A 24,018-nucleotide genomic window follows, 5' to 3' on the forward strand; every position below is an offset into this window, starting at 1 on the left:
GTTTGAGTTTGAACCCAGGAATGGAGAATATAAGTAATCCACAGTTTAAATTAGTCATCCGTTGTTGGGTGGGATGGGCAAAATGATTCCAGGTGTTACAAAGCCCTCATTAAAGGAGCTAAAATGTATAAGAATACAGCAAAATTGTGTCTAAGATCTACTTCAGAACAGCAGAAGAAATCACAGAACAAGATGAAAATATATCTATAGATTTACTGAATTCTCTTTTGAATACAAAATGTCTGTTGTATTGGATAAGGCAATAATGTCCATGTTTTCTTTGTATAAATATGCGCAAAAAAATCTTTTATAATTTTTAAAAATAAGTTAGTGTTCTGTTCTCTTCTTGTTGTCCTTCCTTGTCTTTTTGCTCTTTCCTGCTTGTTTAGATGATTCTTCCTGAAATGAAAAACAAGCATTTCAAAATTTAAACAACATTCTTAGATACTTGAGTATTCTCTCAAGGTCACCCATGAGAATTATTTTTAGTATGAACAGTGTTCACAGTTCACTGGGATTTACGAACATTTTGAATTGTGTAATATTTATTCACTCAGTTTCATTAATTTATCTGCTTATCTTGCTATTTAGAAACTTCTGCCTTCAGCAATGATAAAATTACAGACATAGTTATGCCAATAGAAGCATGTACTGTAAAATAATCTAAGCCATTTCCACTCAAGGAAGGTGTTACCACTATAGGAACACTTCTACACTATACTGCAAAACTCCTAGTGCGGATGTGGCCTAATCAAGAGATATAGTGTACACTAGTACATTAAAACCACTTCCCCTAAGTGAAACAAACCTACACTGGGAAAAATAAAATTTTGCCCATCTTGCTGGATCAACACTGTAATGTACAGCTTGCTCTGACTGCCAGTTCTGAAAAACAAGACTTCTCTTCAGTGGGCATTCATCGCAAGTGCTCCCTAGAATGGTGAAATAATCTGCCACTACATCTGACAGAACTTGGGACATTTTAATCTACTCCCTTCTACCTCTTGCACATGGGAGGGAAATGGATGTTTGAACTAACAAGATGTTTGAACTCTGCTATTCTGAAGAGGGTTAGCTAAAAGAATACTGTTTCCAAGAGCCACATCTATGGTACTAGAATAATTATTACTGTAAGTTCCATCTTATTTTTCTGATGGACACTGGTAACAACATAAAAAAAACCCCTTTTTTAATATACAATAAAGAAATACAGTCTAATTTAAGTTGTTAAAATAGAAAAAAATTCATTTTTTGTACTAAATCTTCTTTTAATGCTCAAAAATCTTCCTCCTTTCTTACAAAACTTATTATTTATTTTACGACCAACACTTTCAAATAAGAGAATATTGATAAACTGCCAAGAAGGTAAATCAATAAGTATATACAAGCACCTCTAAAACACAAAAAAGCAAACAACTGAAAAGTGCAGCGGGAGGAACAGGGAAGAATGCTCAGCTTTCAGCCACAGCAATCTTAGATACTCTCAAATGAAAAGGAAAACTGACAGTTGCATACTTTTGAAAGTATGCATTAGTAATTATTTCCTACTGTCTTAAACATTTTATTGTTAACAATTACATACTATATCCTACATAGACCTATCTAATATGCTGTTCTGAGGATGAAGAAAAGAAATGTTGAAATCCAAGAACATTAGGTGATTAAATGACCTAAGAACCTTAAGAAGTGCCATTTAAAGACATTCGGAACTTTGTCTCCTGAGATATTTAACCTCCCTTGAAATATTTTTCCCGTAATCTTTTCTATAACAGTTAATGTTACTTTGTTTTAAGTCTTCTAGTCTAGATTTTTTAAAATGGTGTCTATCACTTATAATTCTAAAAACTTTTTTGGGTGAAATAAACTTTCACTTTTTTCAAATGCCTATTAGTTACAGTGATTCCCAAGCTCAGTTTGCCTACACGCTAGAAGTGGTGGCACACGTAAGCATGACAAGCAGCAGCTTCCAGTTTTCTGAACACATAGAAAGAGGCATTTCCCCTTCCCATCCTCCCCCAACCCTCAAATTTGTGTTCTGGACCAAGGTCCTCGACTGCTGCCACCCTGCACACTGCACTGCACACCTCACACTTACAAAGCAGGTCACTAACTTCTTTGGAAGCTCTTAGGGAGTCTTCGCATCGATCCTATGCATGCTATCAGTGCATCAAAGCAACCAGAGCATGACATAGGTAATACTACTTTTCTTCTGGCTTCATCTAACAGTGACAATTTACATAAGTTCACATACAAATGCCTTCATTCTAAGTGCCAGAAACTTACCACTGAATGTACATAGTTGTATTCCACAAGTATATTTCTTGCACAATTGTTTATATGTTTAAAACGATCTGGTCCTAAGAGAATACCTCCATACCAGCGGGATACCACGACTAACACATTGTGGACATTCAAAATCTGTTTAAAAAAAAAAAGAAAAAAGAAAGAAAAGTTGGTTTTTTTGTACTTGAACTAATTTTACTGCTGACACCTATTTTAAACAGAAAAAGTCTACTATCTTGTATTGTTAAGAACAACTTTCAGTCAGGTCTGTGTCACGTTTTATCAGAGGGTAAAAAATAATCACAAGTCAGCATTTTGGTAAGTTCTTATCTAAAGGTAAATTCAAAGAAAAATGAGTCAATATAATCCTCAGAAAGGGCACAAAGCTATATCATGTGCACTATACTTGCTCATTCGCATGTCAAAGGCTTCAGGCATACCTTAGAGGAAAAATTACGGAGCTACATTTATTATTCTTTGATGCGGTGAATTATTATTTCCAGAAAACCTCTGACACTAAGCAGATTGTCCATCCACATTTTTGGAAGTGTTGGTGGATGAGGCTAATAATTGCCTGGAGACAGGCGTTATGCATATGGAGACCTAAAATGCCCTAAGCTAGCACTGTTGCCATGTGCAGGACCTAGCAACAGCACCTGGATAATACATAAAAATCTCTGCATTTTCCAGGTTTGAGTCTTAGTCCTTCACAGCCAAACACTTGCTTTCTGAATTCAAAAAGACATACATAAAGTTCACACAACATGAAATAACAGTATTAGCAATTAGGATAGAAAGGAAATAGATTACCTTTATGTAGCTTTTTTAAGACTGTAAGTAACAAAATCAAGTAGAGAGTTAAACAGAACTGATGATTTCTCTTACTGCAATTAAAGGCAAGAAACATGGAAGGCCTTCGACAGGTTTACTTTTCACAAAATCTAAATGTGACTCAACTAGACTAGAAAAGACCGGAAAAAAAAAAAAAGACTAGAAAAGACTGAAAAAAGGGTGACTTGACTAGACTTGAAAACTAGCATTTATTCTGCCTTACAGCAGTTCTGTGCCCAAGATCATCAGCCCTCATCAGGGCCTCAAGATGCCCCCTCATCAGCAAACATTAGTAACACAGAGAATGCCAATTGACTAAGGATCAGAGAGAAACACACATATTGCCAAAATACAAGATACACATTAGTGCATGGAAACGTGTAGTGACAATCACCAGTTAGCATTTTTGCTCAAAATAGTCTTGCATGATGAGTGAGGCCACGATCACGAATATGTCCCTCAAAGGAAGGCATCTGAAATCTCTGTGGAAGGTTTTAACTTACAAACAGCTTTCTTTTAAGTCCTGCACAGTAGTACACGAATGCACACGGATGGCTTGGAGCCAGACAGAGCAAACACAGCTTTATCTGCATAAGGCTGAGCGAAAACATTGTGGTCTGCAAGATATCAGGGTGGTTTGGCGGACATGAGAAAAATCCCTCAAGCTATTAATGAAGCATGCCAACAACAATTCATTGTCTCCATTAAGGAGAAAAATACATCTATTTGACTAATTTGAACAATACTATTAGAAGATTCTATCACTGTTCGTGAAAACAGAAAGATTCTTAGAATTTTAAAATGAAAAGGCTAATATTTAAAAAAAAAAAAAAAAAAAAAAAAGGAAGGAAGGACCAGAAATGTGACATGCATTTTCTACTCTACATTTACACATCAGCCATAAAGTTTATGTACAGCAACTGTTCACAGTAAATAAGATGCCAAACATAGTTCGGAAATTTTTAACTCTAACTTCAGGTTCGAAAGAATTCATCTAAAATAGTTTTTTATAACTAGAAAGTGCTACATTGACTGAAGTGCTAGGTTTATCTGAAACAAGGTAAGATTTCTTTTGCAAAAGAAGAACTCAAGTACAGCAACAGTAAATGTATTCAACCACCTAATTTTCATGCCCATTTCATAGACTCATAGAATTGTTTAGGTTGGAAAAGATCATCAAGTCCAACCATTAACCTGGCACTGCCAAGTCCACCACTAAACTATGTCCCTAAGCACCACATCTACACGTTTTTTAAATACCTCTAGGGATGGTGACCCAGCCACTTCCCTGGGCAGCCCTTTCTAATGTTTGACAACCCTTTTGGTGAAGAAATTTGTCCTAATATCCAGTCTAAACCTCCCCTGGCACAACTTGAGGCCATTTCCTCTTGTCCTATCACCTGTAACTTGGGAGAAGAGACCGACCCCCACCTTGCTATAACCTCCTTTCAGGTAGTTGTAGAGAGCGATAAGGTCTCCCCTCAGCCTCCTTTTCTCCAGGCTAAACAACCCCAGCTCCTTCAGCCTCTCTTCGTAAGACTTGTGCTCCAGACCCCTCACCAGCTTTGTTGTCCTTCTCTGGACCCACTCCAGCAACTCAATGTCTTTCCTGCAGTGAGGGGCCCAAACTGACACAGCATTCGAGGTGGGGCCTCACCAGTGCCCAGGACAGGGGGACGATCACCTCCCGAGTCCTACTCACCACGGTGTTCCTGATACAGGCCAAGATGCTGTTGATCTTCGCGGCCACCTGGGCACAATCCTGGCTCATATTCAGCTGGCTGTCGACCAGCACCCCCAGGTCCTTTTCCACCAGGCAGCTCTCCAGCCACTCTGCCCCAAGCCTGTAGCACTGCATGGGGTTGTTGTGACCCAAGTGCAGGACCCGGCACTTGGCCTTCTTGAACCTCACCCCATTGGCCTCGGCCCATCAATCCAGCCTGTCCAGATCCCTCTGTAGAGTCATCCTACCCTCAAGCAGATCAACACTCCCACCCAACTTGGTGTCATCTGCGAACTGACTGAGGGTGCACTCAATCCCCTCGTCCAGATCATCGATAAAGATATTAAACAGAACCAGCTCCAATACTGAGCCCCGGTGAACACCACTTGTGACTGAATTTAACTCCACTCACAACTCTTTGGGCCTGGCCATCCAGCCAGTTTTTCACCCAGCAGAGTATGCCCATCCAAGCCATAAGCAGCCAGTTTCTCCAGGAGAATGCTGTGGGAAACAGTGTCCAAGGCTTTACTAAAGTCTAGGTAGACAACATCCACAGCCTTTCCCTCATCCACCAAGCAGGTCACCTTGTCATAGAAGGAGATCAGGTTAGTCAAGAAGGACCTGCCTTTCATAAACCCATGCTGACTGGCCTTGATCACCTGATTGTCCTGTACATGCCACAGGATGGCACTCAAGATTATCTGCTCCATAACCTTCCCCAGCCCTGAAGTCAGACTGACAGGCCTTAGTCACCCGGATCCTCCTTCTGGCCCTTCTTGTAGATGGGCCGTGTGCTAACCTCCAGTCAACTCCGACCTCCCTGGTTAGCCAGGACTGCCGATAAATGATGCAAAGTGGCTTGGCGAGCACTGCCGCTAGCTCCCTCAGTACCGCAGCAGGTCTCTAACTATTTCCTCTTGGATTATGGGGGCTTAATTCTGCTCCCCATCCTGCTCTTCCAGGGAGCTGCGTACCCCAAGAACAACTGGCCTTACTATTAAAGACTGAGGCAAAGAAGGCATTAAGTACCTCAGCCTTTTCCTCATCCTTTGTCATTATGTTTCCTCCCACATTCAATAAAGGATGGAGACTCTCCTTAGCCCTCCTTTTGCTGTTAATTTATTTACAGAAACATTTTTTTACTGTCTTTTACCACAGTAGCCAGATTAAGTTCTAGTTGGGCTTTGGCCCTTCTAATGTCCTCCCTGCAAGGTCTCACGACACCCTTGTAGTCCTCCTGAGTTGCCTGCCCCTTCTTCCAAGGGTCATAAACTCTTTTTTTTCCTGAGTTCCAGCCAAAGCTCTCTGCTCAGCCAGGCTGGTGTTCTTTCCTGCTGGCTCATCTTCCAGCACACGGGGACAGCCTGCTCCTGCACCTTTAAGATTTCCTTCTTGAAGAATGTCCTGCCTTCCTGGACTCCTTTGCCCTTTAGTACTGCCTCCCAAGGGACTCTGTCAACCAGTCTCCTAAACAGGCCAAGTCTGCCCTATGGAAGTCCAAGGTAGCAGTTCTGCTGACCCCCCTCCATACTTCTCCAAGATTCAAACACTCTATCATTTTGTGATGGCTATGCCCAAGACAGCCTCCAACTCTCACATCACCCGCCAGCCCTTCTCTGTTCACAAACAACAGGTCCAGCAGGGTGCCTCCCCTACTTGGCTCCCTCACCAGCTGTGTCAGGAAGTCATCTTCCACACACTCCATGAACTTCCTAGACTGTTTCCTCTCCGCTGTACTGTATCTCCAGCAAACATCTGGTGAGTTGAAGTCCCTCATGAGAACAAGGGCTAGTGATTCTGAGACTTCTGCCAGCTGCTTATAGAATATTTCGTCTGCCTCTTCATCCTGTTTGAGTGGTCTGTAACAAACTTCCACCATGATATCTGTCTTGTTGGCTTTCCCCCTCACTCCTACCCATAAACACTCAATCCTGTTGTTACCACCATTAAGTTCTAGACAATCAAAGCACTTCCTAATGTACAGGGCTACCCCACTGCCTCTCCTTCCTTACCTGTTCCTTCTGAAGAGTTTATAGCCATCAATTGCAGCACTCCAGTTGTGCAAGTCATCCCACCATGCTTCCGTGATGGCAACTATATCATAGCTTTCCTGCTGCACAATGGCTTCCAGCTGCTCCAGTTTGTTGCCCATTATAGTATGTCCTAAGTGCTTATAACAGAAAAACTACAAGACCTATGAATATCTAGAAATCAGCCCATAAACTATTTTAATCTCTTCCTATGGGTGAAAATTGCACTTTTCTGATCCTTACAGCAGTAGTCTTCCGAACAACAATGTTCAGAGAAACCAGGACTACAGAGAGAGATGATCCACATCACAGGATCACAGAATAGTGTGGGTTGGAACAGACCTTTAAAGGTCGTCTAGTCCAATCCCCTGCAATGGGCGGAGAGGTGCTCCAGTCCTCTGATCATTTTTGATCATTGATCACATTTGAAAGGGGGAAACTTCATGTCACTTTCTAAACTGGATTTTTATGGAATGTTAAGTGTCTAAACATTTTAAGTCTGACAATTTTCAAAAGTATGTATTAACATGCTGACAAAAAGCTGATATGCTCAGAACAAACTGAGGTACAGTAACTGCAAAGTTGTTCCTTTACATTATTTTATTACAATAATGTTCTCACACTGCCCACATATACTTGCCTATATTACATAAAGAACTTTTCCTTCCCAAGTCAGGTTTGAGTTACTTAAGCAGTTTCCAAAAGTTTTAAATGAAAAATGTCAAAGTATTTCCATCAATTAATTTTTTTTCAGAAAATAAAAGCTTTGAAATAAAATTAAAAAAAAAAGCAAGCTTTAGAACAGTCTCCAGGAATAAGAGTACAGCACATTAAGCAACAGAATATGCAAGCAAACAAAGGATGAGTACAGAAGACCCTTGTTGTGAAAAAGACATCAATCTAAAAATCAAAATTAAAACCAGTAATTAGTGTGCTGGTATGGCTAAGTGACTTGAAGCACTGCATAACATGTACCCAGCTGTCCCCTGTAGTTACAGTATTTTATTTCAAGTTTTACTAGGGCTTGCATCATGCTAGTGAATCAAAATTTATCAATCTCAATTCATGTTTAGTAGGAAAATTGCGGAGGGCATATTATTTCAACACTTGAAAACTAAAATACACGCGAATATGAGGGCTAAGAACCCAGAACTGAAAACAGCATGAGGAAACAGATTAAACGATCAAAACAACTTAACTCCTTCACTCCCTCTACCTTTTGCATTCGAAGCTCTTCTCTGCAAGTTCAAGTATGTGTCTGTTTACTACAGGTACTCAAGGAAATCAAATGAAAGGCTGTGCATAGGTCAGCTCTTACATTCTGTCAAGCAGCTTCTTCCAGACTTTATTTTCTATATACCTAACACCACACATTAAGCATAGGAATCAAAACTTATTTAACCTTTAAATTGTTCAAACTACTACTACCACCTATGAAATGCTACTTGTTTCTATGATACAAGACCTGGAAATCCCAATTTACTACATGCATGCAACAGTCTGTGTTTTTCCTTCTATCTTTGAAAAAGCAATCATCTATTTCGCTAAGAGCAGCACAAGAATTAAAATTCTTGTGCTACAAGTTTATTTACATTGTAGTGATTTTTTAAAATCTGTTCAAGATTTCCAGAAGTCAAAGATTAATTTCTATAACCTGCATAAGATGAAGAAGACGTCCACCTGCTGCTGTCTCCCCATCATCTTCACAATCCTGTAAGAATGTCTGCTTATCTTCACAGTATATTCTTAAAAAGAAAATAGACGAAAAAAAAGAACATAAAATAGATTCAAAAAATATCAATCAACTAGCATTTTGACATGATTAATGAAGTCTCAGAGATGCTTCATACATGTGTGTCAATTCCATTTCTCTACTAAGGACATTTACATGAAAACAGGATGAGGCTTAGAGAAAACCACAAATACTTATCTGTACAGTAAAACAAGGTTTGAGAAGTTTTTACATCGACTCTAGCTATTTTGGATGAACTCCAGACTCATTACCAGTGTAAAGTTCCTAATAGGAAAAATCCTTAGGTTTTTAGCCTAATATTATGCCTACCTGAAATCAACTCTATCAGATGCAGCTTCAAATCATGGTACACACTCACAAGTTGGAAGAACTCAGACAAAAATATTATGAATAATTAGTCAGGTCTGTATTTCAGCACCAGTGTGAAACTGTTACTGAAATTCACCCTCATGGCATCTCCGTCCCCAGGGTGCACTCAAGGAAACTCTTAGGTATATTGTTTCATATATAAAAGACAGCTGCCCAGGTCTAATTTTCCAGAAGTAATGCTCAGAGGTCTACTGTTTGTTACCAACTGATTTCATAACTTCCAAACTAAGTTAATATGTGATACAATGACAAAGAGGTTTCTGGTACTAGATGATAAATATGAAGCAATAAGTATGCTTCTGTTGCTTTTTTCAAGTGTATTGAGATAGTATGAGTGAAAGAAGCCAGATCATCATCAGCAACAACAGAAACTCCTTGTTTACTGAAACCTTTTACTTAGGTAGACTTTTTAGGAAAGTAAGCCTTCACTTGCTCTCATTTCGTGTTTCATTAGGATCATGCCAGGATGTGCATGAACGGATCAGTGTTTATACATGCTTTCATGGCTGGTTTCTCAGAAAACCTACATCCCAATGTGGACTGAGACCAATTCATTTCACAGAAGTTACATTCACAGAAATTGCCAGAGACAGACTACTGCCAAACTCATTTTTACCTGTTTCTCATTTTCCCTGAAGTTTCCCATATTTCAGCTGAAACTTCATATGCCAGGTGTCTGCATCAGGCTTTCTGTTTCAGCTCTTATTTCAACTAAAAATTTTCAGCTATTTCAAAATACAAGGTTGGGGAAAAAAAATCACTTTGCCCAAGTGAAAACACATTTGATTCAGGATGATGTAGCATTTCCATATACAAAGCGTAACACCACATGTTCAAATCCACTTTTAGTCTTTTTTTATTTCTAACGCTGCTTTACTATCTTAACATATTTCCTACTATATATTCTACTTTCTTGACCTCGAACTCAAAATAAAGCCTAAAACATTTACCATACAAATAAGAAACCTACTGCCATAAATAGTTAATAGCAAGGAGTTTATCTGATGGATTTTACTCTTCTCATGTCCTGCACTCATCAAAGAACACTGAAAAAAAATAAAATACCACTATTCACCTCTCACCTGTATGCATATATGTTGTGGGTAGCACTTGCAATTTTCTTATTCTCATATAATTTTTCAAGAACTCTCTTTACCTTTAAAAAAAAAAAAAAAACAGAAACAAGCTTCCTTTTATAACAAGGATTTCATACACACAATCTCAATATCACTGCTAAACAAGCATCTCCTTCTTAATACTCTAATGAAACAGTTTTACACTTCAACATAAAATGAACTAAATATTCAGTGTGATAACTCAAGAAGCATCTTCTCAGTACCCTTATGCTAGTTTCAAATCATTTTTCTGGGATACTGAAAACATCTGTTCCTTGAATTTGTATATTGTGTACATTCATGTTATTGCTGAAGATGTAGAAGTGTCAAATCGCTTTACTAAACAAGAGAGAGAGTAAGATCTAGAAAACATTTTAAATCAGTATTAAGTATCAGTAACACCTGCTTACTTTTTTCAACTATAACATTAAGCTAGAACATAACACAATTTGACATACGTTTTCCCGTTACATACTGCTTTTGCCTATTTCACAAAAACATGTGATCTTTCATAGAATCATAAAATCATAGAATGGTTTGGGTTGGAATGGACCTTAAAGATCATCAAGTTCCAACCCCCTGCCATGGGCAGGGACCCCTCCCACTAAAGAAAGCTCCCATCTTTAGAAAGCTCTACTATGTTTCATTTTGAGTTTTTCCTTTATCCTCAAACATTCTTTTTTCCAGAGTTTCCACTTCACAGAAAGAATAAAAAAAAAATAATAAAAAATGTTCCATTATGAGTCTGGAAGTTTCAGTATTTCCCAGAAAACAGATATTCCCACCACGTCCACCCCTCTACTTTTAAAAAGTGCTAAATTCAAAACATGTATCAATATCAGTTCATATTCTGTTTCTAATTAAACAAGCTAGCAATTGTTCAATCTTTTCCAAGCAAAACCGAAAGCTTTGATCAAGATATTTAGTACATAATACAAAATTAATATCACTTTGAGCAAAACATTACTGAAGCTGCGAAAGCTTCAGAAAACATGTTTGTCAAGTAAATTACCTTCCTCTCCAAAGAAAAATCTCTGAGGAGTAATCAATATACATTTTTAATATGTCTTAGCTATACCGTACTATTTCCAATTCTTCTGAAGAAATTCAACTTACAAAAATCACCTCAAATATGATACCTCAATGAAAAAACTCCTATTATTAACAGAGAACATTGCTTCAGACACCTGTTTTCTCCTTTTTTTTTTCCCCCCTATAGGGGAATATTGAAGGAAGACAAACTACTTAACACATTTTCATAAATATATTTCAATACATGAACTTAGGTTAAAAAGCATATGAAACAGTATCACCTTTGATGATACTTATTTGTCAGCTACCAGGTTCCTAAAAACATACCTTAAAGACTCATTATGTGTCTGTATTAGCAATGAACCTCCAAGATGGACATCTTACAATTCATCCTTTTTTCTGATGTAGCTCCTGAGCCTTTTTTTTTTTTTTTTGTCTCCTGTTCCCCTCTCTATTATTCCTGCTTTAGGGAACTAAGGGACGTAATTCTCTACATGTCAATGAGGCACCTGCTCACAAAAGACACAAGATGCTTAAACAACAGATCAGTTTAGTCCCACCTTACTAAACCAATGTCAAGTCCAAGAGCCACAAGCATTTTAAATGTCAGAATAAGCCAAACTGAGACAAGGAAAAGCAACGGTCCCAAATACAGACTGCTACCTAAAATACGTCTATCATTTTCTTTGCCCCATAAGGTTTATGGTAACATGTTCTGTTACGTAAGTAACTATGCTATTAGCGTGACTATCATTATTGAAAACGACATAGGAAGTTAAGTTCCACTATTAAAAATCCTCAATAAAGGAATTTACACAGCAATCTGTGTACTGTCTTAAAATATTGATGAATATCATTGCAACATATGGATTATGCATATAAAGTATTATGGGCACATACTAATCTCTTCAGCTGATAAGGAAGGTAGCTCTCACTGCAGGTGCAGTGTTTACCCCATTCCTCACCTCTTTTGGCTTTCTTTCAGAAAAATTAGTTCATACCACAGGAAAGCTTCCCTGCAATCTGAAGACCAATCACCTCACACTGTACAGCAAGACTCTGAGAAACAAGATGGACTTGACACTTGGGGAATTGCTCTATCTTTCTACTAACCACACACCAGTAAGTCTTGACTAGAAATTCCTAGGTTTATTGAGTATATGTTGTCTTTAAAAAAAAATGCCATAAAAGAAGAAATTAAGAATGTATTTGCACACAAAAGGGAAATTATTAACCTGCTTTAAGTGAATACTATTTCTTAACCCATGTCTGTCGGTAAAGACTTCCTCGTAAGTAGGAACAATCTTACTCATAAATCATGATCAAAGAGCGGGAGCTTTTTAAAAGGAGAAAAGGACATTATGTCAATGATCCAAATTTCTTCCCTTTCTAAAGCAACACAATTCATAGGGACTTAAAGTTCATAGGGACTGAGCACAGCTAAGAAAGTCCCTGAAGTGCAGTGCTACTTTAATGAAAATGGTAATGTACTGGGTATTTTAAAACACTGAGTTATTCCACATTAACCTAATGAAGAAAATTACTTTCATTTGGCAAGCAGTAAAAGAACAGCTCAAAAAAGCCAAAAGTGTGTTCAAAAAAAGCTCAAGTTGTATCCAGATAGAGAAAGGTTGGGCAAGCTGATAAAATGAATAGAAACAAATCAGTCAAACCACATCATATTTATGTAAAAGTTTAAAGGGAATTGGGGTATGAAGCTGCTGAACTATAGCTAAGGTATCTAACGTAGCAGTTAAAACTGTTTCTGCAGTAGAAGGTGACTGATACAATACCAACATCTCAAAAGTACTCCAGGAAGGATGTAGGGAACTGAAGACCAACAAATCTTATGTCCGTACTAAGCAAAGTAAGGAGGGGGAAGCAAAACCCCCAAAACCACGGACAGCTTAAAATGATACAGCTTTTGTAAGCAGAAATATGCCTCAAAGCCCTGTCAATCTGTCAACATTCTTTCAGAGTCACTGAGCATATAGTAAATCTAGCTGATATGGAATTTCAAAATGCATTCAATGAGATCCCTTACCAAAAATTCTTAAAATAAAAGCTATTACTGGTTAAAAGGAAAGAGGAAAATCCTCTCAAGGTTTAACTCTCAGTTAATGAGAAAAAAAAAAGATTAGTAGACCAGTAGTTTCCCTACTAAGCAGGCATCATCAAAGGAGACCAATGTTAAAAGACACAAAGTGACGTACAAAGTGACTCCAAACTAGTTATTAGCATTTGCAAAAGGTATCTTGAGGTAGTAACACACATTTCTATGAAAACACCAGCTCAGTGTTCAGTAGAGATCAAAAAAGTAAACTGAAAGATATTACTAGGAAAAGAACATGGAAAAACTCTTCACACCACTATAAATCCTTGGAGAGATTGCATCCTCAGTGTTGTGTATAGTTCTAGTCTGCATGTCAAAAAGGTTGCAGCATACATTATGTGTGCCAAAATAGACTGAGGGTCTTCAGTCTGGAAAACAAAGGTCTATAAAATATGATAGATGTCTATAAAATCCAACTGCACGGAGAAAGCCAAGAGGTGCAACAAACAAAGTTACAGGTGATTGATTCATAGCAAACATAAGAAGGTATCCACATACAACACTGTGGATTCTGAAAGTTAATCCTGGTGCAAGAACCAACAGGAGAAATTCCATACAGGATAAAAAAAACCCATCAGTAATATTAAACACAAGGATATTTTGTTTACCTCGTGTTAAACTGCTGAAAGAGGGGAAGCATGATGGGAAACAAAATATGGCCACCATTTTCTAGACGTCTGTCTACATCTACATTCTACATTCACCATTGATTCCAGTAAGAGCAAGGAACTAGTACATTTTTTTTCTAGTTGTAGGCAAATACAGCTCTAGAAGTGCACTTGCCTCTCTCACTTAGGTCTCAAGAAAGACTTACTTATGCATTATCCAAGTGTGTTGTTGAATAGAATGCCTTTCTGAAGGAGGAAACACATTTATAAACTCATTTTAATTCATTTTCCAAGTAACACATGGCAGACTCAGTAGCTTCCAAATATCTTATGATAAACTTGCCAACATCCAAAAGTCAAATTTTGATGTTCTTATTCTCTGTCTGACATTTAATGCACTTAATGGTAAAGAATAGCAATATCTACTTCAACAATAAAACTCAAAAACTACCAGGAAACATTGCAGAGCTGATATTTAAGGCTATTTAGCTGATAGTGAAAGTGAGAAACTGATGAATACTCAGGCAATATTATCACACAAAGATGCAAAGACAGACATATTCAGCTAATCCCAAGCATTTCCCCAATACTTTGTCAAGCTCAAAGTACAGACAGAAAGAGTAGAATTGATCTCTACTAACTTGTCTGGGTGTCACCACAGGAGCCAGGTGGGCCTGGAAAGTACTCCTTCGATCTGTGATTGGGTTTCCATGATGTATGGATGGCAGTTCTTCATCTACCGATCACAAACAAGGAAACATTTGTTTTCTTTTAAAGGTACTGAAATAACTTATATGGCTACAGAAGTAAAAAAAATTTCAACTTTAAAAAAAGGCGTTTGTCAAATTTAAGTACAGAAGCTGACATACAGAACCAGCAAAAAAAATGTTGTGGTTTTTTTATGACTGTTATTAATCTTTATTATAATTTTAATGCTATTAATTTAACTCAAAAGCTGAGCAGAAAACCAGAATCTTATGGCCTCTGTCTTCTAAATTAGTTCATTGGAATTAACAAGGCCATATTTTTTACCTTCTTGACTTTCAGATGTAATGTAATCCACAATTTTAATTGGATCTTCCTGAATGGGCTGACAGTCTAGGAGAAAATCATCTCCATCATCTTCATCAACTTCTTCACTGGTTTTCTTAATATCTGGTTCTATTAAGATACAAGTAGTAGAATTTATTACACATTTTTTATGAGACAAGTAACACAAAGTTTCAAATTCTTTTACTCAAAAATCTGTCTTTTCAGTTCAAATCGGTTTGCCATTAAGAATTATGAAATGCAGAATAGAAACATTAATTAAACAAACCCCAGAAATTCTTAGTCCCGTATTAACTAAAATCTTGCTTAGAATTAGGAATACAATACTCATACTACGGGATCCTTGCATAATATCTTCTGTTTCAATACTAATTAAGAAGAAAAGAACAATAATGTTTACCATTTCCATTAAAGGTTTACAGTGCTCCCAATAATTTAATCTGAATTTAGAGACCAAGATAATCTGATGTTTCACAAGGACTGCAATCATTTATTGGTCATTTGGGGAAAAACGTAGAGCTGTTGTTCAATGCTGCTTCATGATGTTACAAATTCATTGCATTTGAAATATCTCTCTGGACATATTTCGAGCACTCTGAGATTCCCAAGAATCCTATTTACTTTCATGCATAGTACATACAAAAATCATAGCCAATAGCAAAAGAGTAAATATCACCCACAGTTAGTGCTCTGGCAAATGGATTTAGAGGGAACCTACCATACAGACAAGTTAATATATCACAATCTAATTTCCTATTTAGAGGGCCTATGATGTGGTGATGATGCAGTTTTAATAACATAGGTATTTTCAATAAAAAAAGTGGAGTGGTGATATAGCATGTTCAAAAGGCCTGGAAAAATCATTAGATTTATTAAGTAGAAACCACAAGGTTGCTGTCAAAACACCCAACAAACTTCCAATATTGTCAGTATCGGTGCTCCCCAGGGGTCAGTACTGGGCCAGTCTTTTTCAACATACTCATCAATGACCTGGATGAGGGGACAGAGTGCTGATGATACAAAACTGGGAGGAGTGGCTGACACACCAGAAGGCTGTGCCACCATACAGCAAGACCTGGACAGGCTGGAGAAGCTGGGCGCACGCGAACCTAATGAGATTCAACAAGGGCAAGTGTAGGGTGCTGCACCTGGGGAGGAATAACCCCATGCACCAGTACAGGTTGGGGGCTGACCTGCTGGAAAGCAGCTCTGAGGAAAAAGACCTGGGAGTCCTGGTGGACAACAGGATGACCGTGAGCCAGCAATGTGCCCTTGTGGCCAGGGAGACCAAGGGTCTCCTGGGGTGCATTAAAAAGAGCATGACCAGCAGGTCGAGGGAGGTCATCCTCCCCCTCTACTCTGCCCTGGTGAGGCTGCATCTGGAGTACTGTATCCAGTTCTGGGCTCCCCAGTTCAAGAAGGACAGGGAATTACTGAAGAGAGTCCAGCGGAGGACTACAAAGACAATCAAGGGAACAGAGCACCTCTCTTATGAGGAAAGGCTGAGAGACCTTGGTCTGTCTAGTCTGGAGAAGAGAGGACTGAGAGGGGACCTCATCAATACTTACAAATATCTAAAGGGCGGGTGTAAAAGGATGTGGCCAGACTTTTTTTGTTGGTGCCTGGTGACAGGACAAGAGGCAATGGGCACAAACTGGAACACATGAAATTCCATCTCGACATGAAGAAAAACTTCTTTTGATGGTGACAGAACACTGGAACAGGCTGCCCAGAGAGGGTGTGGAGTCTCCTTCTCTGGAGATACTCAAAACCCACCTGGATGTGTTCCTGTCCAGCCTGCTCCGGGTGAACCTGCTTTGGCAGGGGGGCTGGACTAAATGATCTCTGAAGGTCCCTTCCAACCCCTACCATTCTGTGACTCTGTGAAAACAACAAGCCACAACACTGGAGACTGTTATTTAGATCCAGTACAAAATTGGGCATAAAGCTTTAACTTGTAACGAAATCTTACTTTGCAGTCGAACAAGAAATAAACTGAAATACCTGGATCTGATGACTGTGCCTTTTCTATCAGAACTTCTCGTATCTTCTCCACCCATAAATAAAGTATACTTTCACCAAGGTTCTGTCTGGAAGTTAAAATTCACAGTGAATAAAGAATCATTTTTGCAGATTTCACATGGAAAGCACACCAAATAACATGATGATTTCAAACATGCAGAAATAGAACATTATAACCCAGTGAGATAAAGGGCTTAGCCAGGCTTGTGGAAAGTTCTGTCTCTGTAGTTCACTGCGTGAAACACTTGAAATCTGCATCATTATATACTCTTTGTGGCTTGCTTTTTTTTTATTTGTTTTAACATTAAAAGCATCAATGCTGGAGGAAAACAGGCAATTGACAGAAACTCTCTAGTAACTAAAGGGAAAGCAACTGCGAGAAGAGTAAGTTGGACAGTCCTCAGTATTTTCAAAAGCATACTAAGCCAGGATGTCTAGCCTTAGAGCTTGCTCTGGATCAGTTTTCTCTACAAAAATTACTGTAATGCCAGTGGTGAGCTCCTTCAGCTGCTCTGTGGCTGTAGGGGACTCTTTCCCTTCATGCTTGGGATGGGGCCTCTTCCTTGGAACAGCTGTACTTCCCTTTCCCCTCCAGCAGTCAGTGCACACATAGCAGAGGCTCATCTTGGTGGACTGTGATAGTAGGTCAGTGGCAGCAGACACAGTGGAGCACTGGACTGATATGCTAGAGTTTGGGCAACAGGCAGTCCTATAGGACAAGGAGGTAAGGATTTAGGTCTAGCAGTCCTTACTCAGAGGGCACAGGTGTATATTAAGGTACTGCAGGAGGATGGGATGAACACATTTTTTAACAAGCATATTCAGAGTTAAGAAACGCTGCCTTAATGTGCAGCAGGATCCAAACAACCCAAAGTATATTTTAAATGGTGTCCTGAAAAGTTGTCTTCGCAATTATAGTTCAATGTTTATGAACTGTGCATGTTTGTCTCAAAAGCAAAACCAAAGATTTAGGGCCGTAGGTAACTCTCAGTTTCTCATTAATTTTATTCCTACTGCCACCATCTGGGGTACCACGAAAGTACATATCAGTGACAAAATTACTTTTTTAAACTCTTACTTCACTTAATGTATACAGCACTATTGCTGAATACAATCAGAAGCTCAAACAAACATAGGTATTTTAAGAAAAATATTCAAGGAAAAATAAAGAATTATAAACTTGTAGCTCTGTCTTCAAAACGTGGACAGACTCCAGAACAATTCAATGCCCTGATTCCATGCTGCTTCTTATCATACAGAAGCGCTTCTTTAATACATGAAGAACTATATTTGTTTTAATACTGAAAGAAGGTAGATTTAGATTAGATATTAAGAAGAAATTTTTCACTATGAGGGTAGTGAGACACTGGAACTTCCCAAGTTGCCCAGAGAAGTTGTGGATGCCCCATCCCTGGAAGTGTTCAAGGCCAGGCTGGATAGCGCTTTAAGCAACCTGCTCTAGTGGAAGTTGTCCCTGCCCACGGCCATGGGAGTTGGAACTAGATGATCTTTAAGGTCCCTTCCAACTCTAACCATTCTATGTATGATTCTAATGATGGAATGAGAGAGATTAGACAATGAATAAGATTTGTCCATTTTGTGCAAGCAAATAGCAATTTCTTCAGTTATAACTCAATTTCAGTTTCTGCCTAATCGCAAATTACACTTAGACTGACAGGTTACCTTTCTATGCTGCTATTTTTCTTGTCACTTGTGCCTAAGTCATGAAACAAACCTTTGTATTGAATAAAAGTCTTACCAGAAGAATATCGGGGGGGTGGGAAGGGGGTGGGGAAAACCCCAAAACTGAAACCCAAATATTTGCTACATTTTAAAGAACTTTGGGTCTCCCAAAACAGACTTGTGATCTATATCTGCTTTTTCCACCTCCCTAAGAAAATACAGTGACTGACAGTATAGTTCAGAACTGTGTAATTTAGATCACTAGGGACTGGAAACCTGGTAAAATACACAATGTAAACGATGCAGAGTACCTCTGTTTATCTGACAACAATTTAGACACTGGATAGATAAAAGGCCTTTACAAACACTAAGCACATCAGTGACTACTCCAGAAGGTTTTCAAACAGTCTAAAATGACATATATGGCCTAAAGTACAAATGCATTCATTTCCTGCTGAACAAACAGAAATGACAGGAGACCAGTGAGGGCTCTGAACAGCAACTGATACAGACAGAACGGAGCTGCAAGGGACCAATCTAACTAGCACAATTTAATAGCCGACAAGACTGCAGGGGGAAAGAAAAAAAAAAGAAAAAAGTGCTTCACAACCATGCTATTTCTCCTCACAGTCCTCATGTGGCAACTTAACGCCAGATGTTCAGGACATTTGAAGATCTACCAGAGGTGGAGCTGCTGTAGGTGGTGACTCCAGCAAATCCTATGAATCTGGACAGTTAAGGACAATCTCTGTTCTTTTTGCTCCACTGAACAACTGTGGTTAATATGATCCCACAGAACTTTTCATTTAAAAATCCTCGTGCATTTTTAACACTTCAAATTCAATTTTACTTGCTCAAATTATCTGTTGCTTAATTAGATAAGAAACTTAGTTAATCAAAGTAACTGATTAATTAGAGTGAGTAATTAACTGAGTAATTAGATAAAACACCCTCATGCAAGCTAAGTGCTCTCTTCCTTATTTTATGGCATTAAAAAAACATTTCTTATGCAAGACATTAATATTTCAGCATTTCGGGCACGACTGTGCTTCCTTATGACATATTTTCATTTCATTTTTAGTTTATAGTATCTTTGGGATCTGAAAGAATTAAATAAACCATATAAAATTACTACATTTACTATCCCAATTTCACAGCAATTCAAAACCATGTAATTTGAGTATTTCTAAATGTTCTGTTTATTCTCATGCATTCATTATGCGTTGTTGTTAGCTGCACGCTGTGATAATAAAGTCCGCTATGTTACAGATTCTAGTTAATAGATTCTACATGTGTTTAATTTGTTTTAAAACCTATATATCCCTTTGCTATCTTTTAAGAAAAACTGTTTTGCCACTTATGCTCTAAGACACGAACATTTTCACATCCTGCGGCTTAACATTCAAATGCAGAATAGGTGTAGAAATCTCATACTTAATAGCACCAATTCATAAGCAATCTCACAGATTCTAAAGGGAGTCTATACTATTAGGAGTCAAAATGAAGACTTCTATCCTTATAGAACACCAGGTCTAAACAATATAAAAGATATTTGTCAAGAGTTTAACCCAACTTTTTCTTGCAAAATGCTTAGGAAATACACAGCACCTTTAAGTGTTAGATTTATAAAAGAAACTTGCTGTTCTACGGCTATTGCAGCAATCACTTCACAACTACTAGTTTGTGCTTAAAAACACACATTGAGCAGTCCATAAAACTGAAAATGCATTGTCTCCTTTTACTATATTGCACAGTCTCTAACTTACATATATATTTCTTCCAAGCTATTTGCTAGTTCCATATAATCTTGTCCTCGAAGCCAAGGAGCACTAGAATGAAAAGAAATACAATGAAAATTGTGCCCATATGCTGATCCCAACATCTCAACACATTCAAAAATAAATTGAATAAACACCTTAAAAATAAATCATTGTCAATCGTTCCCACTTAACAAGATTCCAGTTGTAAACATCTTGGTACAAGCACAATCATCCAGCTCTCCTTCAAGACTCCTAACTAGGGCTGCCTTTTCTTACCTCAGGTAAGAAAGCTGGACTCGTTTTTCACAGTAGGCCACTGTCACTCCAGAGTCACCTTATGGATTATTAGCTTACGTTTCCAACTCCTTCAGCACCATAATACCTCTTATACTTAGAGTGACCCTTCAGTTCTGTACCTGTATCCTCCTGATCTCATGTTAAAATACAAACTTTGCCTCAAGTTTACTTGCACTATTTTGTATTGCGTTGTCAATACTGCTGACCAAATTTCGGTACATATGGTGTGTGTCATGCCCTGCAGGTCCCTCTATCATCCAAATCAGGGATGTACATCTCCATTCCCATGTCATTTACACATCAGGAGACAAAGGAAGAGCAGTGAAGGAAAATGGCACACGCTACAGCTCCATCCCAACAAGAGTCAGTGCTCAGATTAAAAGCACACCTTACAATCTGAAACGAGGATCCGGGCAAGAGGGGTACACCTGAGGATACAATGAGACATCGCTACCCAACGCAACAGGCAGCAGCCACCATACCTCCACAGTCTAACTGCTGCCTTGCCACAAAATAATGCTGGAAGAATTATACTTGAGGGAAGAGAGCAAACTGTTGCAGGAGCTCCATGAGGCTCAATCGGGAGAAGGAATAGAATATTCTTGCTTGAAATGTCCCCCATAGCTGGTATAGTTTAATTCAAGGAATCATGTTAACTAAACTTCAACTTACACCGTAAACAATTAACAGCAGTAATTCAGAAAAGAAATACAAATGTTTGAAAGGAAATAACTCTCGGCAAGAAACTTCACTTACTTTAGTTGATAGATAGGTGGCTCTGCAGCTGGATATCCTGGCGGCAAAATCACCTGAAAGAAATTGAGGATAAGTATTCACCGAACAACTCCTTGCAGCTAGCTGAGCTTTACTGATGGACCCTGATGTCATGCACCAGGACTACAATCAGTGTTACAAATGAAGAAAATAGATGGCTATGTTGTTACAGAATGGCAAGAAAGCCTGAATATCTCTGTTTAGGATTCCAATAATGGTAATGCATACAAATACTATATTTCATGGTGCAATTTTTGTGGATGAAGTGTCATGCAAAATAAAGCGCAGAAGAAATTTGAAAGGAGCTGTTTTACTGGACATGGTTACTAGACTTATTTAAGCAGCACTGCACTTCCATAAGTAGACGCTTCAGTGTTTCTTTCACTAAGCAAACTTACTGTATTCAGGTCTGTAAACATAAAGTAGAAAATTAGTTAAGTTGATCCGAATTTTGTTTCCACACTTTCCAGAAAGTAAATCTATCTGCAATTGCAGCAGAGATGCCCTATGCAAAGCCAATGTAAAAATATTTTAAAAATTAGTCTTTGGAGAAAAACACTGAAATTAATTTTTTTCTGGTGTGGAATTAGGATATGTCACTGCTGAAAATGTCACAAGCACACTGATGCACAGGAACAATCACTGAAAAGGCTATCACAGACTCCAATCCAAAAGCTCCTTCATCCACCTCAGTAGACAACGAATCCTATTTAAAAGGGCTTCATGCAGGCACAAGATCTTGCCTGCATCAGTCCAACTACAAATTCTGTGCCAAACTCTTTTACACAACTATACCTGCAGACAGAGGGTCCATTTTGGTTGATCCAGACAATCACTAATCTTAATGCAGTAAATTTTTTCATCTTCATCAACAACACACCAATCTTCACCGTATATGGATGAAAGAGCTTCAACTTCATCAATCTAGAAAAAAAAGCATTAAGCAAAAATAAACAAACAAAGTCCCCAAAGCCCACAGCCTTGTGTCCCAATCAGAGTTTTCAGTCTTGGCTCTTTAACAGCTTATTCACAGATGTGACAAGATTCACCACACTGGAAGGCCATAAATATTGCGGATCCAGCGCTGATTCACAGCGTAAGCAAACTTTGCTCAGTTCTTCCGTACTTGCACCAGCTTTCGCATTCCTGGGGGCAATCCTGTAATTCTCAGCAGTGACAAGGTGAGCAAAGTGAGGTGGAGCAGCTCCCAAGCAGTGCTGCTCCTGCTTGGGTCATCTCCCTGCAGGGGAAAGACCACAAGGCCCTGCTACTAGCTCTTACCTAGTAAGAATGAGTGAAGTTATACAGCAAACTCCCATAAAAACAGCAGAGCCACCCGCCGCCTAAAAATTAGACACCTGAAATGGCTCTTCAGGGTAAATCTGCTGTCACCCGTTGGTGTCTGAACGAAGCCGATGGCGCTGCCGCTGGGGCAGCACCGCGGCCCACGGGTACAGAGCTCCCCACGGGGCCTTCACCAGAAGCCACCTAAAGCCACCCCTTCCGACGCGGCGCTCACACTGCCAGCCCCAGGAGGCTGCTACGCGGAACCGTGACACCCCTCACCCCTCCTCACCCCCACCGCCCCTCACTTGTTGCTGAGCCGCCTCCGCCTCGCCCGCCGCCATCGGTACCGGACGGGGGGCGCACGGGAGCGACAGGCCAGGCGGCCCCACAGGGCCGGGCTGTCTGCGCATGCGCCGGCGGGAGAGTTTGCGCGTTGGCGGGGGTGAAGCTGCCCGCCCTTCCTTCCGCCAGCTCCCCCTGCCCGCTCAGGGGCGGGCGCATGCGCGGTGCCTCTCAGTGGGGCGCTGAGGAGCCGTCGGCGCAGGGAGGTGTACGTGTGGACGGTGGAGGGACTCCTCCCGTCCCGCCTTGGCCGGCGTTGCGTCCCGAAGCCCGGTCGTTGAGAGGATCGAAAGAGCCGAGGCGGCTGCTCAGGAGGACTTCTACGGGAGAGGCGGGCTCCGCTCGCCCGCCCTGGGGCCGGGCCGGCCCCCCTCCGGCCGGGGCGGGTAACGCCTGGCCCATGGCGAGATGGCGAAGCTGCTGCTTCTGTGCCAGGGGCTCCCATCGCCCTCCCTGCCCTGCACCTTGGCTCCGGTTCTCTCAGGCCTGGTAGTGCTTACCCCGCTTGTCTCCGCACCCACCACCTTCCCTTCCTGCGGCCTGCGTTTCTTAGGTACGGTGTACTTCAGAGCAGGACTGCCCCATGGCCCAGACAGGCCTGCGGGCACCCAAGCATAGCGACATCCCAGCCCGGCTCCCAAAAAACTACTGGAGGAGTTACTGCTAGGCCTGTCTTCCCTTGTGTGTTGCCATGCAGTTCCCCTGAGCCATTCTTCCTCCTTTCTGAAAGAACGAGGGTGTTCAAGTGATCTTGTTTCCAGGTTAGTTTTAATTGCTGGCCCAAGTAAAGAAAACTAACATATTGGTACAGTAACTAGGTCAAGATGTAGCATTAATAAATTGTTACAAAATTTTCTTCTGTCATAGGTTGCCACAGAATCAAGATTACACTTGTCAGGTAGTATTTTTCCCTTAGTCATTACATGCTATTTTTAAAATAAAGTGT

General features: G+C 39.7%; 1 protein-coding gene across 1 annotated transcript; it reads right to left on the reverse strand.

The window, feature by feature from the left end:
• Positions 1-48: 48 nt before the first annotated feature.
• Positions 49-23,139, reverse strand: IMPACT (impact RWD domain protein). The gene is made up of 11 exons (XM_074146424.1): positions 23,036-23,139; positions 22,239-22,367; positions 21,426-21,478; positions 20,379-20,441; positions 16,912-16,997; positions 14,890-15,018; positions 14,499-14,593; positions 10,072-10,145; positions 8,522-8,612; positions 2,284-2,418; positions 49-399 (listed from the first exon to the last, which is right to left on the reverse strand). The coding sequence occupies exons 1-11, from the start codon at positions 23,069-23,071 to the stop codon at positions 328-330; spliced, it is 963 nt and encodes a 320-aa protein (XP_074002525.1). The 5' UTR covers positions 23,072-23,139; the 3' UTR covers positions 49-327.
• Positions 23,140-24,018: the final 879 nt, after the last annotated feature.

The sequence above is a fragment of the Numenius arquata genome, chromosome 4, assembly GCF_964106895.1.
Source record: "Numenius arquata chromosome 4, bNumArq3.hap1.1, whole genome shotgun sequence".
NCBI lineage: Eukaryota > Metazoa > Chordata > Aves > Charadriiformes > Scolopacidae > Numenius > Numenius arquata.

Excerpts from the sequence above, each read along its gene's own strand:
- IMPACT (XM_074146424.1), bottom strand. The coding sequence starts at position 23,071 with ATGGCGGCGGGCGAGGCGGAGGCGGCTCAGCAACAA. Across the intron at positions 15,019-16,911 it reads GGCACAGTCATCAGATCCAG|AACCAGATATTAAGAAAACC; the intron begins GTATTTCAGTTT and ends GTATCTTAATAG. Across the intron at positions 8,613-10,071 it reads CACAACATATATGCATACAG|AATATACTGTGAAGATAAGC; the intron begins GTGAGAGGTGAA and ends TTTCTTTTTAAG.